Source organism: Chinchilla lanigera, unplaced genomic scaffold (assembly GCF_000276665.1).
Source record: "Chinchilla lanigera isolate Chin_1 unplaced genomic scaffold, ChiLan1.0 scaffold00114, whole genome shotgun sequence".
NCBI classification, from domain to species: Eukaryota; Metazoa; Chordata; class Mammalia; order Rodentia; family Chinchillidae; genus Chinchilla; species Chinchilla lanigera.
The window spans coordinates 4,562,767-4,578,872 of record NW_004955515.1 but is presented as its reverse complement, the minus strand read 5'-3'; the positions used below and the strand labels follow the sequence as shown (position 1 = coordinate 4,578,872).

At 44.0% G+C, this 16,106-nt stretch overlaps 1 protein-coding gene across 1 annotated transcript in view; it reads left to right on the top strand.

Moving 5' to 3' along the window:
• LOC102023626 (constitutive coactivator of PPAR-gamma-like protein 1) overlaps positions 1-16,106 on the top strand; it is a gene marked incomplete at its 5' end in the record, with an annotated part of 97,061 nt that overhangs the window by 49,774 nt on the left and 31,181 nt on the right. The window contains 5 exon segments of the mRNA XM_013506883.1: positions 2,126-2,223; positions 2,397-2,680; positions 11,411-11,498; positions 12,488-12,715; positions 15,431-15,605. Of these exon segments, the coding sequence (XP_013362337.1) occupies positions 2,126-2,223; positions 2,397-2,680; positions 11,411-11,498; positions 12,488-12,715; positions 15,431-15,605 (873 nt within the window).

The following is a 16,106-nucleotide window of genomic DNA, read 5'->3' as shown; positions in this document are numbered from 1 at the left end:
AGGCCTGAGTGACGTGGCATTTTTGCAGATTTGAGAAAAATGTAGGTGCTTTAAACCAGTTGTTGCAGTGCTAAGTTAGGAGAGACTAGTGACTGTCGAGCTCTATGGAGTCAGAGGTTTGCTTGAAGTTACTCATTACAATGCAGTTTTAGAAAATATGCTTTCCAGGAAATCTTTGGCTTTTATGCTCTAATATTGTTTGTTGTTTAAAAGAAGGTTATCCCTTAAGGAAGTTTTTAGCATATAATGACCAAAAGTAGAGTGAACAAAAAAAGATAATTGTCACTGACAGTGGCCACTATGTTAATTGATGAGTCTGGCCTTTCGTTTTCAAAAGTTAGGTATGGAAGAGATTGTAAATAAGACTTTGATAGAGATTCAAATGGCAATATTAGACTTTGGGTGAATTTTATAATAGTCTTTGGTCCAAATCTGGCAGACATTCAGAATCATCTGAGAAGGAGCCTTTAATAGAGTGACTCTTAACTCGTACTTAGAGGTGCGGATCTGGTGGGCTTACTGCCTAATTAGGAATGGTTGCTTGTGTACAAGTGCACGCATGTGTGGTGTGTGTGCAGGAGAGCCATAAGTGCCCACATGCCAGTTTCACTATTCTCAGCTACTTGCCAGTGTTCTTTGGTGAGTACAAAAGTGGAGGCTGTGCCAAGATTTCTTAGAGTCAGGATCAAAGGCCTGTAGCGTTTCAGAGCCTCAAAGCTGCCAGCCCTTGGAAATGGAAACTCTTTGTAGGACACCTATCTTCAGAGGCTTGTGGTTCTTCATGAGTTAGAAAAAATCAGCTGTCTGTGGCTCTCCTAGCCACGTGGGCTGGGCCTTGGCTGTGGGTCCACTGAGTCAGTGATGTATCCGGGATGGCATTCACAGTCCTGGTTTTGGCATTTCTTGTATTGCTTAGAAAACCTCTTGTCAGCTCAACAGTGGAAGTTTGCTTTCAGAGAACGTGGTTGGGGGGGACCTTGAGTGATGTTCCGTGTGTTTGTTTGGTAGTAGGTTATGCGAGAGGGAGTGGCTGTGGGTTGTGCTCCCCTTGCCCAAAGCTGTTCAGATCAGAGGTTGGAGAAGTGCTCCTACTGTTTAAAGATGGAATGCAGAGTTCAGGAAGCTTTGGGCTTGGTTTCGTTCCCCTTTTAAAGAAGGTTGGAGAAGCCACAGCCCCACTATGAGGGCCCAGTCAGGGCCAGTTGTGCTGTGCACAGCCTTTGGTTTCACAGCATCCCTGGCGGCATGAGTCTTGAACCCTGTGGGTCTTGTTGTGTCCCTAGGCCCTGCTAAAAGTACTTAGTACCTGACTGCTCAGGGTGCTGTTCTTTGTGTGCCTCTTTATGGTACCTTTGTGGGGGCTGCACCCTGTCCATGTCACCTCAGGGCGGGTGCTGTCCTGGGGAGCCTGAGCTCCAGTTTCCCTGAAGTGCCATTTGCACTCTACTTTCCTTTGTGTCAGCTGATACTGGTCTCTGAATTCTGTCCTGTTCCTTTAGGCCTATGGGGGTGGCGGCCGACAGGCCCTGCCTCATGTCATACTTCCTGCTGTTGTGTTTCAGCTGTTCTTTAACTTGGGTTTCCAACCCCAGACACTACTAAGAATACAAGTTAGCATGAGGGTAATGCTTAGCAAATGGCAGTGTATCTCAGAATAGGTTTATGAAAAGGAAGAGCAGAAAACCCCAATTATTCATTTTTTAAAACATGGTAAAATGTGTGACCTTGTAATGGTTGTACTTAAAAACTTTGAAAACCCTAAAAGTATAGACAGCAGCTACCAAGCTTTTTATACTTAAAAACTTGCCAGTTAGCTAAGAACTTAATTTTAGTTCAAAGTGCTTGACATAGAAAATTTCTCTTGCTTAACAAATGTACGAGAAAGTATTGTATCTTCATTTTGTTCCTTTAATGCCTGCTGAGGCTTCTGGCTCTGCTGGCTTCACCAATCAGAAGCCAAATGTTAAGGCTCAGTTTCTGAAGATCTCTGGGAAGTGAGAGCAGTGATGTCAGTGTCTGGAGGGGGAGCTGGGGCACAGGCCTTGGGCTGGCTCCAGGGATGTCCTGGGAGATGGCATTCTCTTCACAGTTGTTTTATTATTTTCTTCCCACAATGGTGAAACAGCCAGACCAAATCCATTTGGAATGCCTGGGATGGTGCCACCATATGTTCCCCCTCAGATGCTCAACATTCCACAGACTTCGCTGCCAGCAAAGCCCGTGGTAAGGCACCCCCTGAGGTGAATGGGGCAGAGGACCCTGGATGCGGCAGTTTAAATCCTTGGATTGATGTATAAGATAGGTACCTGTGTTTGTGGAATTAAAACTGATAGGGGAGGAGGCAGCCCAGGCCCGCATCAGGCCACACCTTCCTGCTGACCTATGCCATGTTTCAGGCCCCACAGGTGCCCAGCCCAGGGGGCGCCCCGGGCCATGGTCCATACCCGTACAGCCTGGCTGAGCCGGCCCTTACCCTGGACACAGGCGGGAAGAACCTGGCGGAGCAGAACAGCTACAGCAACATTCCTCATGAGGGGAAGCACACGCCACTGTATGAGAGGTCCTCACCTATCAACCCAGCCCAGGGTGGCAGCCCCAATCATGTGGATTCCGCCTACTTCCCTGGCTCTTCTACGTCATCATCATCAGACAACGATGAGGGCAGTGGAGGGGCGACCAAGTGAGTACACATGGCCACAGAGTGACCTGGGGGGCTCCCTTCTGGCTGTAGCTGCTTGGGTCTTGCACACAGAAGTGTTGGCTTCAGGGCTATACCCTTTGTTCAGAGGGGTTTTCTGGACGTGAAGGACGTGGGAAGACTGGGCCTGCTCTGGCACCGCGTCAAGTCTGTACCTCATATCCCAGGCCCCTGACCTGAGCTGCAGGAATCCTTCTGGGGAGGAGGTTTGTGTGATGCCTAGACTTAAGGGTATACCTGGGTTGCTGATGCTCGTCCTTCCATACATGTTCCGGTCCTGGCCTGCTGCATTAACCTTCTGGTACCTGGGCAACGGGAGCTCTGAACTTCCTCTCCTCTAAAGTCCCAGCACCTCATAGCACCATTCTTGAAATGACACTGTTTGCCCAACTAAAACTACAGGAAGCTGCCTGAATGCAGGCTGGAATTCCTCCCATAGAGGAATATTGACATTCACAAATACAGAGTTGGTTACAGTCTGATCAAGGAAATCTTACATTATGTCTCAAAAAGGAGGAGGGAGGAAGAAGTATCTTTCCTTTGAGTTTGTGTCCCCTTTTCCTTAGTTTGAAGTACACTGTATAGGTGGAGAACCAGTGCTAGTTAATACTACATCTACCTGGGCTAGTGGATGTTACATCCAGGTTTGATCTCTGACACAACTTTGAGAGATGTAGGTTCCATGCTTTCTATGGGTTCTTTTTGGCATGTCCCCTGAAACAAGGGATGCTTCTTGTTTTTCCCATCTGCCTATAAAATGGGAACAAATTTTGCCTGTACACCCTGTTCATAGGAAAGAAATAAAGTCATAAATCTTAATTTACTATATGTACAATTGTAAAACTTCCAAAGTGAAGTTAAGAATTGTACTTTAATATTCATACATTACCCTTCCAACAAGATGATAGGTTTAAGAGCCTTTGAACCAGGATCTTTGGGTTGGGACCCAGAAATCTGCACTTTAAACAAGCACTCTCATGAGTTTCAAGCATACCAAAGTCTGAAAATAGCTGACAGATGTTCCTTACACTCTGAATTTGAGGCATTACGTTTTTTTTTTTTTTCCTATGTGCATTTTCTTTTAAACATCTACTCCTCAGCAGGACAAGCACCTGCATGGCAAGTGCAAGGTCCTGAGTTTGATTCCTGGTACCAAAAAAAAAGTCCACTCTGACAGTATCAAAAATCTATACAGCGTAGGTTAATCTGAATGGGAAATCTTTCTAAACTCTGAAACCTTTTGCAGAAAGGCAAAAAGAGGAAATTTATACTCAGCTGCATGCTAGTGACAAAGATGTGGAAACTAGATGAAGGTGATCAGTTGGGCAGGTGAGTGGTGGCCATGGACAATGAGCGGGACCTGTTTTTTTTTTTTTTTTTTTTGGTTTTTCTCTGGTACCGGGAACCGAACTCATGACCTTGTGCTTGCCAGGCAGGCGCTTTTGCCGCTGAGCTAAATCCCCAGCCCCAAGGGACCTGTTTGTTAGGGTGGGGATAGAGAAGACAGCGAAGTACCCATCTGCTTGAGCCTGCTGTCCTCCACAGAGTAATACTGATATTCACAAATGCGAGCTAAACTTGGAGCACGTGGAATTGCCTGCACATTTTCTTCTTTCCTGCGTGATCTGCCCTTACCTGTCTGTAAAGGTTCTGATAGACTTTTCCTGGGCTCTGGGGATCTGGCCTCCTTCTGAACTCTTGAAGTGCCATTGTCTTTACCTTGGGTGTGTCATTTTTACAGGTTTCTGGAGGTGCATCTTGTTTCTGCTTTTGGCATGTGACCTGCTTGGTGTATTGTAGTTAGTTTTGTCATCCTTGTGTTATAAAATATTTTGCAGAAAGTATGGTGTACATGCAGACTTGGCTGAAAAGGTTAGACTAGTGCAACCCAGCAGGGATTTAATTTCCTTCAATCTACTTCCACATTTATTGTAATAAGTAAGAGACTGTGTTAGGATTGCCAGGAAAGAAGGTGGAAGAGGTAGAATACTTGTACCTGCAGCCTCAAGGTCAAACTCTACTAGGGGCATGCTTTGCTTATGACAGACACTTGGTACAGTTTGTATTCGTGTATGTCACAGTGTTTATGGTTTTTCAGTGAGGATTCTAGCCTGTTGAATGTGTTCTATTATGTGTAGCTAGTTTGAGGCTATGTATAAGAGAATGGAGAATTGCTTTCATATAGTCCTGCTAACCTGAGAAACTGAGGCAGGAGGATCATTTGAGCCCAGAAGTTCAAAGTCAGCCTGGTCAACATAGTAAGACCTGGTCTCTAAACAAAACCAAACAAGAACAGTTCAGTATAGGAGTACTAAGTCAGGATTTTAACTTGCTTTGGTTTGAACTTGAATTAAGACCTTGGGCCTAGTCTATGCTTTCAGGATGGTCTTGAGGGAAAGGAAGTTACCCATTTAGCCAAAAAGAAGTGCTTGAGCACTTGCTGTTTTATCTGTGAACAGAGTACTGGCTGGTGCAGGATGAGGCCTGTGCTCATATTGTGAGCTCTGAGGGAGGATGATCTGCACACTGGCTGGGGCCACAGGTGCCCACCCATGATGAAGACTCCTAGAAGAGTGACTTAGGGAGGGGCAGGGCTGAGAGGTGGCCTCTAAGGGCTGGGTCTTGTAGAGCGTGATGCCTTCTCAGTACCACCGGTAGCATCCAGAGTGTACTCACGTGGGCCCTGGGCTGCAGAGACCTGGTGTTTCTTTGCAGGTTAGTTATTCCCATCTTGATGCCATTTGCGCTTGGACAAACAGGTCTCTGGACAGTTAAATAATTGAACCTTGAAGCTCTGATCTTAAGCACCTCAACAGATGGACTATAGAAATATTTAAAATTTGTAGACTATAAAATAGCAGAGCAGTTGTACGTTCCACTCATCTTGCAAGGCGTGCCCTCACGTCTTTGCAGGCAGACCCTAAGCCCAAGACTGCTAGGACTTGCTCTTGGGTTGGCTACCGTGTGTCAGTCCCCACTGGATGGGACAAGGTAGCTGCAAAGGGTCAGTTTCTATAGTATAGGAGTATTTCCCACAGTACATGTTAAATGATCTCACAAGAAAGCAATAAACTAAATTTTGAATGTGGGATGATAGACAAAGTAAATGACCCAGTTCTCTCAACAGTAAATCAGTGGCTTTTATTTTTTATAGGGTGTTGGTGATGGGTAACTTGGACTGTTATAAAAGATAACCAAAAAATAAAAGCTTCCTACAAATTAAAATATAAATGTTTTAAATAGCAGAAGCCAAGCACATGCAATTCAAAAGTAACACAGACATCACTAAACACGTAAGAATATACTCAGCTTCACTAAGAAGAGAAAGGAATGCCATTTAAAACATAAAAAGTTGCCCTTTTTAAAAACCATAAAGTTTTGGAACATTTGTTCTTAAGGATAAACCAGGGAGAGGGCCAGGGTGGAGAGGGCGGGAAACAGGCATCCCAGTCTCCTGGCAGGTTGCTCTTGCCCCGCAGCTTTGCCTGCATGAGTCTTGAGAGATGGAGGTATGCACTGTATGCACAGGAAGACAGGTGCAGGCTGTGTGTTGCAGCAGCATGGGCATGCCCACATGTCTTCCATGGGGGCTGTCCTCCTGAAATGCCAGAGTATACAGATGCTCCTGAAAGGCCACAGAGTATACAGATGCTCCAGTTGGCCCTACAGTGGGTAGGGGCAGCCTGCACAGCCCGGGGAGAGTCCCTGGCCATGCCTAGTGTAGGGCCTGTGTTTTATCCCCCTTACTTCCCTTTTTCTGGGGTTTCACTTTCTCCAGCAGAGTTGTGCAGTGGCTCTCTGCCACTCTTCTGTTGGAATGGAAGTCACGGTGGTTAGACCAGGGGTTCCTAGAGGTGCGCAGCCTTCCTGCCCTGCAGTGGTGGCCACCAGAAGTGTTTTCCAGCAGAGACTCGCGATGAGCTGCATAGGCAGCATGCCTGTAGGAAGGCCAGGCCCAAGTGTGGTTGACTGCTTCTGCAGACGCACTTCTCTCTGTGGTGTTTGTGTCCCATGGAGGGAGACAAGCTGGTGCATTTAACCAGTTATACAGGTCCCTGGCAATGAAATCAGACAGATGTGTTGTGTTATAACTCAATATTTTCTCTGATTTCTTTTTTCATAGCTCTATTAGCATATGCTTTTCTGTTCTTGGTGAAAATTTTAAAAAGATAAGGTAGCACTCTTGTTTTTCTTGCCCTTTGGCCTCTGACTGACCTTTGCAGTCCTGTTTTGGTTGAATTAAGAATTACAGTTGAATCCCTGTAGAGGTGTTCATTTTATATTTTCTTAGATTCAATTTTCTCATTGCATCTTGATATAAACGTATGTAGAATTCAACATTGGAAAATGTAATATAAAGAATCCCAGTGATGAATATTAAAATACCTAATTTTTGTCTGCATATACTAAAATGTAATTTGGTTTTGGTTTTTTTGTTTCTTTCATTTTTTGTTTTGTCTTTTTAAGACAGGGCCTTGCTGTGCAGTTCAGGCTGGCATTAAGCTCACTTTGTAGTCCAGGCTGGTCTCAAACTTGCAGCAGTCCTCCTTCCTCAGCCTCCTGAGTGCTGGGATTACAGGCGTGCGCCACAATGCCCAGCTTTTTAAAATGCAGTTTTTATATGAATGAGACCTTACTATAGGAATAGCAACATGCCTGTTTTCCTTCTTTTATATTTAATACATTTATGTAAGTTTATATGTATACTGTACTTGTGTATGTAAGTGTAAAATATAGATGTGCTTACTGCATAATAAGTGTAAATATGTGTGTATTTAATACTGCTGACTTTTTAAATGGATGTATAAAAGTCCCATTTAGAATGCTAACTTTTCAACTTTGTGTCTTTGTATAGATATATTTCATTTTCTTGTATACCAACATGTGAGTCTTTAGTAGAGAGTGCACAATGCTGTGGCATATGCAAATATGTATTATTGATTTGAGGTATGTAACATGGCAGCAACTCTTGTTTATACTTTGCAACTCCCTCCTCTCCCATTAACTCATGCTAATGACGTGTGACTCTTATAGGGTCACATCTGATGTGTGGAAGGTGAGCCTAGGAAGGTGGATGGCTTGATGTCAGTGTCCAGGGTCCGGCCTCTGGCCCAGTGCTGTCAGGAGCCTGCCCTTCTAGGGTCTGGCCTGGTGTTTCTGGTTATGGTTCTGTGGCTTTAAGCACATACTTTTGTGTATTCTCACATAAATAGGATGTCTGCTGAATTGTTTGTGGATTTTTTTGTTTTTTGTTTTTTGTTTTGGTTTTTTTGGTACCAGGAATCAAACTCAGGACCTTGCGCTTGCCAGGCAGGCTCTTATGCCGCTGAGATATATCCCCGGCCCTGTTTGTGGTTTATATAAGCTGATAAGCGTGCATAATAGATGATAGTTATCACTTAAAAATTAACTGTACAGGCTGGGGATATAGCTCAGTGGCACAAGCACCTACCTAGCAAGCACAAGGTCCTGAGTTTGATTGCCAGTACCAAAAAAATAAAATAAAATAAAATAAAATAAAATAAAATAAAATAAAATAATAAAGTAAAATAAAAATTGTTGAAGTAGTATAAAATAAAAAACATTGATTTGGGTAGTTTTTTTTTTTTTTTTTGTGAGACAGGGTTTTGCTCTGTAGTTCAGGCTGGCCTCGAACTTGCAGCAGTCCTCCTGCCTCAGCCTCCTGAGTGCTGGGATTACAAATGTGTGCCACCATGTCTGGCTGATTTGGTTTTCAATATAGAATAGCTAAAGAATTATATTCAGCTCCCCTTTACCTGATTTCCCAGGAAATACACTCCTGAGATATGTGTCTTTTTCCTTTATTGTGGTTCGGGTATTTTTTGTCCTCTCAAAAATGTGAGGGCTTTCTGACAACCTTCAAAGGCCACCCCATCCTGGCAGGCTCCCCTGCTCCCAGGGGCTGACTTGCCAGAGGTGGAATGGTCCTCTGTTCCTGCTTGCTGTTTCTCACACGTGCTCATGTGTGAGCTCCCCCTGCATCTGGCTCTCCCATGGCGGCGTGTGGCAATGGTTCAGAATAATGTGTCTGGATTGGAATCTAGTGCCTTTTCATGTGTGAATAGTTGTCTTCTCTCTCATCCTGCATTTTGTCATGAAACTTCATATCACAGGGGTATGGATATAGTTCAGAGAAAACTATCCTCCTGTACAGAGCGCAGCATGACTTATCCACCTTCCTTGGGGCCTGGTGCAAGTCAGTGAGAAGTGTCGCAGTTGTGTAAAATGAAATGTAAGTGTATAGAGGATAATTCTAAAGTCTAGCCCATCTGTTCATCAAAGCAAGGCATTTATCATATTCACATCCTTTGTTTTCTTCCATTATAAATAATGGTTATTCTACCAAAGTATATTGGGCTTCTTATAAAGAGGCTGTTGTCAAGATGCTTTTCAAGAATTTTGATCTTGCAGTATGATCATTAGAGGAGCCTATGAGCATCTGAATTAAGGTATTTTATTTTCTGTTTGATGGTCTGCATAGGACAAGAGGGTGGGCAGGTATAGCTTCTGTGGGGTCCCCAGTGTCATGGCACCGTGCTTTGGTTCCAGGGCCAGTAGAGAGCTGCATCTGCTCCTGGGTGGGTAATTCCCTAAAGCACAGCCTTCCTCACCCACTGTCCTGGCCCCTGGGAGTGTGAGATGTCTGCTTGTTCAGTGAGCATGCCAGGTGAATCTTACACTTGACAGTAGTTGGAAGAACTTTGTTTTTCACATTATATAAGAGAGAAGCAAGATTTGTTCCTCTGTCACCATATACTGGTACTGTGTGGCACCGTGAAGCAATTTGTCATCCCCCACATTTCCCCATTGCACAGTCAGAGCATCCCATCATCATGAACTCAGGCAAGTCCTCGATGAGGTACTGCTGGTGGATGAGGTACTTGCTTCCTCTTTGGGTTTGGTGGGGTGCACCCTAGGCTTCAGCAATGCTTACACAGGTTCGTTGCCTCTTAGCCATCTCTAGGGTGTCCTCTCATTTGTTAGGTTGCACCTGAGTTTCACAGGTGCAACCTCTCACAGAGCTGTGGTCTCTCTGGCCACCCTGGAGACCTGGACGTGAAGAGCAACCTTTTTCTCTGGTACGCAGTGTCCTTGACTGGAAGGGCTTTTGTGTGCTCTCAGATGCAGCACAGTGCTCTCAGATTAAGGTGGAGGGGGCAGCCTTCTCATCTCTGTCTCTCTCTTTTTTTTAAATAGTTTTCTTTTTCTCTTTTTTTTGAACAGGACTAAAGTGAAATCAACTAGAAGATAGAATTAGTGAGTCTTAAAATCTGAGCCAGGCATTCCTGGTTCATGCCTGAAGTCCCAGCACTTGGGAGATGGAGGCAGAAGGATCACAATTTTGAGACAGTCTAGCTAAACAGCACATTTGAGGCTGACCTGAGCTACACAGTGAGGTCTGTCTCAAAGCAACAAAGCAAAAGCCCTTTCCATCTGACATGTGGGTCAGTTAGAAAGGCAATCCAGATGGTGTATCCCATGCTGGCATGCCCTGTAGCCACCACAGCAGTCATAGGTACTTTGGACACAAACCTGCCACAGAAGAATGAGGCAGGGACTGACTGCCTGGAGAAGCCTGCCTGTGCCCCACCTGGGCTCACCCTGCCTGCTGGCTCTGCCTACGCCGCTGAAGCCTGTCAGGTTCCTGCTTTCCACATTTGTCCAGGATCATGATAAATTACTGCCAACACTGTGGCCCATAAGCATTTGGATGTTTTTGTGTGTTTTGAGACAGGGTCTTGCTCTGTAGTTCAGGCTGTTCTTGAACTCATGTGTAGCCCAGGCTGGTCTCCTGAATGCTGGGATTATAAGTGTGCACCACTACGCCTGGTAGCATTTGGAATTTATGAAATTATTTACTCAGATTAATCATTCTGGTCTGTTCCTTTTCAGGTTTTTACAACGCTGATTAAACCTAAATTGCTTTCCTAGGCACTAATGAATCACAGTGCTGTTTCACAGATGCTGATTGAAATGCCTCATCCTGCCTGCCCCACCTCTTTTCTGCTCTGATTTTTACTACTTTACCAAATAAAGCTGCTCCCCAGATAAGTTTCCATACGAGGAGGCTGGGGATTTAGCTCAGCGGCACAGCGCCTGCCTGGCAAGCACAACGTTGTGAGTTCCATTCCCGGTACCAGGGGGAAAAAAAAAGTTTCCATATGAACCCTCTTCTCTGAACTCACTGAGGCCATCCATCTCTGCCTACAGGGCACTTACCCCCTTCCTGATAGTCCATCCCCAGCCGCACCTGCAACACTGCTTTCCGTGAACAGACTGGATGCCCTGTCCGTCACCTTGCGCTTATTTCTAAAGTATGCCAGGGAATATTGAATCTTACCCCGCCTGAGAGTTGTCACTTAAAAGATGGTGAGTCCTCACCTTACTCCCTCACGATAACCAAAGCCTCCCTTGATGCCAGGCCTGCCTTCCTTTTCCTCTGTGCCCTCCTGCGTGCTCAGCACACCGTAGACTGTCTTTGCATTGCTCAGTTACCTGTCTGAAGCGGGAAGAAATATTCTTAGAATTATTTCTAGAGATAATCTCTTGTGGAGAATGTAAGATTAGAAAAGCATGACAAGCACTGCTAATTACAAGTCTGCAGGCTTAGTTTGGGCCCTTCTCACTGTCATGAACTTGTTTGGGATAGTGATCCACAATAACTAGTGACCGTATTCATTTCCCATTCAGTCACATCAGTGGGAACAAGGTTGGCTGGGAGAAGACTGGAAGCCACGTGGAGCCACAGACGCGGGGAGATCCAGGAGACCAAGCAAAGGTACGATGTCTGTCCCTTCAGATATTTACGCTGTGACTCTAGTGTTATATCAGTTTTTTGACAAATCCTCTCTTTTAAGCATGTTATCAGTTACATATACCTTTCCAGAGAGGAGAGAAGGGAAGGAAGAGTTCAGAGCTGCCCTCAGCCTGCCTGTCTCAGGAAGGCCGGACACCTGTGTACCTCCTTCCCCTTTGGACAAGCTGTCCGAGCTACCTTTCTAAAGGAGTTTTGTGAGGTTTAACTGAGAAAGCCACTGGGATATGTACTTTATTGTTATTAGTACTTTTTGTTTGTTTTTTGTTTGTTTGGGACAAGGTCTCACTATGTAGTTCAGGCTGGCCTTGAACTCAGCAATCCTGCCTCAGCCTCCTGAGTGCTGGGATTGCAGGTGTGTGCCACCACACTTGACTGGGATAAGTACTTTAAAAGTGAAAATAAACTAAATTTTATTTCTCCTTTTTTACCTACTTTTGCCTACTAATAGTGATCTCTAACCAGGAGTGATAGTTGCATAGCCTGAGTATTAGTTTCCTCATCTAAAGAGATATTTGCAAAATCTTGAGAAAAGCAAAAATGCAGGGAAGTGGGCAACACGATGGTGAGCAAGAACCGAGCAGGGCAATGAGGTGGCTGCGGAAAGCTGGGGGCCCCAAGAGAGGAGCTGTGGCGGGTGGGGGGCACTTCCTGAGACAAGCTCCCCACGGCCCCCTTCCACCCACAGACGTGTAGGGAGATCCAGAGTGGGCGGGAACGTATGACAGTCCCGTGTGGCAGAGCCAGTGTTGAATGTATTTCTGTATGCAAGGAGGCCCAGTTAAGGGAAGGGGTAGGGCCCTTCTGGTCTCTGTTGTGAGGCTGACACTAGACCTAGTCTTTACACAGGACTCATTTTTATTCTCTGTGCTTGCCAGCACCTAGCACACTTAGATACAGTAATGGAAAGGTGACATGAACTCAGTTTCCTGCGTCTTCTCTTTGCTCTGTAGGCAGAAGGCTCATCCACTGCTTCTTCAGGAAGCCAGCTAGCTGAAGGCAAAGGCAGCCAGATGGGCACAGTCCAGCCAATCCCATGCCTGCTGTCGATGCCCACGAGGAACCACATGGACATCACCACACCTCCTCTGCCCCCGGTTGCACCTGAGGTGTTGAGAGTGGCCGAGCACAGGCACAAGAAGGGGCTGATGTACCCCTACATCTTCCACGTCCTGACGAAGGTACTAGCCAGAGCCTGGAGGGGCTGCTGTTATTTGACGGGTGTTTTGTCCTTCTTTTCCTTTTGTGAACTATTTTTTTGTCTTAGTAAACTAAATGAAAGTTTACTTTTCCCCTTTTAAACATTAAGCAGAAGGTGAAATTTATATTTCTGAATATGATTTTAAGGTAACTTAAAAAGTCTCACTTGCCCCTTCAATTTAGTATATTTTTGAAACTTCTAATGAACGTGAAATATTGCATCATTTTATGACTTGTAATTTTATTTTATTTCAACCTTAGAACTTCTTATACCATATTTGTGCTATAATGCCAGGTTTAATTTTGACGGGAAATAGAATATCTGATTTCTGCATCATTTGTTTCTAGAAAAATCATGTCTCCCTTTTTGAGTGGCTAATAGTATCCTATGTAGTTTGACTCTACCTCACTGAGTGCAATTGTAAAAGTGCTAATTGCAAAATAAAGACTACACAGGATTTTGTTAACATGTACAGAGTCAGAAGATGTTACCTGTTTACTCGGTGTCATATTACATTTTATTAGTGTCTTAGCAAATGTATGGTTAAATATATACATACTGTGTGGTATTGTTTTTATTTTTATTTTTTTAGTACCGGGAATCAAACTCAGGACCTTGTGCTTGCCAGACAGGCGCTTGTGCCACTGAGCTATCTCCCCGGCCCTGGTATTGTTTTTAAACTTTGGTGTCTCCAGTATATCTATGTGTATTTAAATTCCCTCTGCGATTTCTAATTTTTGTGTTGGCACTCACCTGAAAGTTAACAAGTCACTTCAGTGACCAGACTTATAGTGAAATGGTTTATTACTACCTTGTATTATTAACTTTTTCTCAAGACCATCTCCCATATATTATCAGAACTTTATCTGTTTATTTTCTGCATTCCACCTGTGGTTTGTAAGATGGAGTCAAATAGAAATGACTCCTGATCCATAGTACTCACAAGGTGGGTTGTTGATGGACTAAGCCAAATGTTGCTCTTATAAATTAAAGGACACAAAGAATATTTAGCCAGTACTATTTACTCAGCTCTTGTAAGTTTTTTTTTAGTGGTAACTGCCTCTAAATCTTAATATACTGTTTGATCTGGGCATGCATGAATAGTGTCACTTTCAAATTGCATTTGTAAGGTAAATATTTTTTTGAGTTTAACATAAATTATGAAGGGTAAACGAAAATTTTTATTGTAGGAGAAGGATTTTGCTAAGTTTAAAGGACAAAAGTTTTGGGAAGGCATCCTTCAAAATAACGTCTAAGGAGATGGCACCCTTTCCCTGTGGGGCTGTTTGAGGTGCTAGATGTCCCCGAGCCATGTGCTATGTCTGTGCTTCCAGTTTGATGCCTGAGCAGTCAGTCAGATCCACAGGAGGGGCACAAACACACCAACCCCCTTCTTCAGCCCACACGAAATTTAAAGGCAGATATTGACAAAATGACTGAATAAAGTAAGCGGTTTTTTCAGATTTTAGAATAGTACATAAGCTTTTTCAATATTTTAGGGTAAAGTTTAGGCTGTAATGGCTACTGCTTCTTATGAGCTGAATATCTCTGATTTGTCCAAGCTGAGGTATCTGCAGTGACATGAAACTTCACAATAATGTAGAGAATTACTGAAGCATCATAATAGTTAGAGAAATTTTCTCTAGGGGCTGGGGATTTAGCTCAGCGGCACAGCGCCTGCCTGGCAAGCGCAAAGTCGTGAGTTCAGTTCCTGGTACTGGGGGGAAAAAAAAATTTCTGTAGATCAGAGTGTTAGGCCATATGTAGCTACTGGATCAATGAATATCAAAATACAGAGGATAAGGGGAATGACCAATTTTGAATTCAATTTGTGCAAAAGACCAAGTATTATAAAATTATTAAGAGAATACATCAATGAACTTTACAGACATTGAAGATCAGAAGTGTATAAAATTCCCTGCAACATATGTTGAGATGTATTTTGATGCCAGAATACCTGAGATCAGGGACCAACAGCATTTGGCAGCAGTCTTGGCTGCCCAAGGCCACAGTAGTTACTTGTCTTTTGGCAGCATGTTCTTGAGCCAAATGAAGTTCTTGCCTTAGTAGCCTGGAATATGAGCCCGGTTGCGTGCCATTGTATTCTGACCTAGCAACTATTTGTGGCCTCATCTGCACTGAGAAGTTTATCGACCACTTGTCCAAACTATGGCAGAAGCCTAGTTTGTGTTTAAGTTCTTGTAGGTAGGTGGATTTTAACATATGGTGATTTTTTTTTGTGTGTGTATGAAATTTCTTGGCAAAGAAAACATGACCATTTTAAGAATACTGCATTACTTGGTTGCATATAGGTCATTGAAATTATAAACCTTATTACATGTGACCATCTGGACTCTAAAAGTTGCAAGTTCTCCAAGTTTTCTATTTGTTGTCTGGTGTTATCTGTCTAGATTGTTTCAAAGACTTTGGATCATCTATGTGGCTTTCTTTTGTTCTTGGTTCTGGATTAAATATAAGGTAACACGGGTTATTTTGAGTGTTTGGGCATGTGTTTGGACCGCAGACTGCCATATGAACTCTCCTAAACATCTCAATGTGGGCCAGTTGTTAAGCCATTGTTTTGGAGTAGAATTACAATGTCATTAATTGGAGATAATGCAGTATATTTCTGTGAGTTTATTGTAAATTCAACATGAAAAATGTGCAATATTATTCTGCTTTCTTCCATGCAAAGGGTGAAATCAAAATTGCTGTTTCTATTGAAGATGAAGCCAACAAAGACCTGCCTCCGGCCGCCCTGCTCTATAGGCCAGTTCGTCAGTATGTTTACGGAGTCCTGTTTAGTTTGGCAGAAAGCAGAAAGAAAACTGAGAGACTTGCTTTTAGAAAGAACAGACTTCCACCAGAATGTATGTACTGTAACAATCCATTGTTTGTTTTCCTCAGTACCTCGTATTCTCTTGTACATTTTCTAAAGTCTTACAAGACTCCTGACTGAGCTGCCCTGAGGACCTGTGTGCAGGAGGTGGGCCATCCTTGGGCCATAGGCCAGGGAGAACCCTCAGGGCAGAGAAGAAGCCAGACTTCCTCATTCTTATTCCAGTAACCATGTTTATTCAGTAAAATCATAATACAGCAGGTTTATACTTCAAACTCATTATTGGTCTGAAAGCAGGCTTGAGTGATCATTGCTGTCTCTTAATTACCCTGTTTTGGTCACCGGGATGTGTGTGTCTGTGCCCTGGTGTCCATGAGGTGCGGTGCTGTTCTCTCCAGCATCCAGAGTTCTGGTGAACAGGTCCCACGGGCTCTTTTGCCATCGCGGAGGTTGTGGAACTTGCGTGGGTCATCTCAAGATTACCATGATTTACCCTGGAGTCCGTCAGATGCAGTGTCTGCTTCCAGCTGAT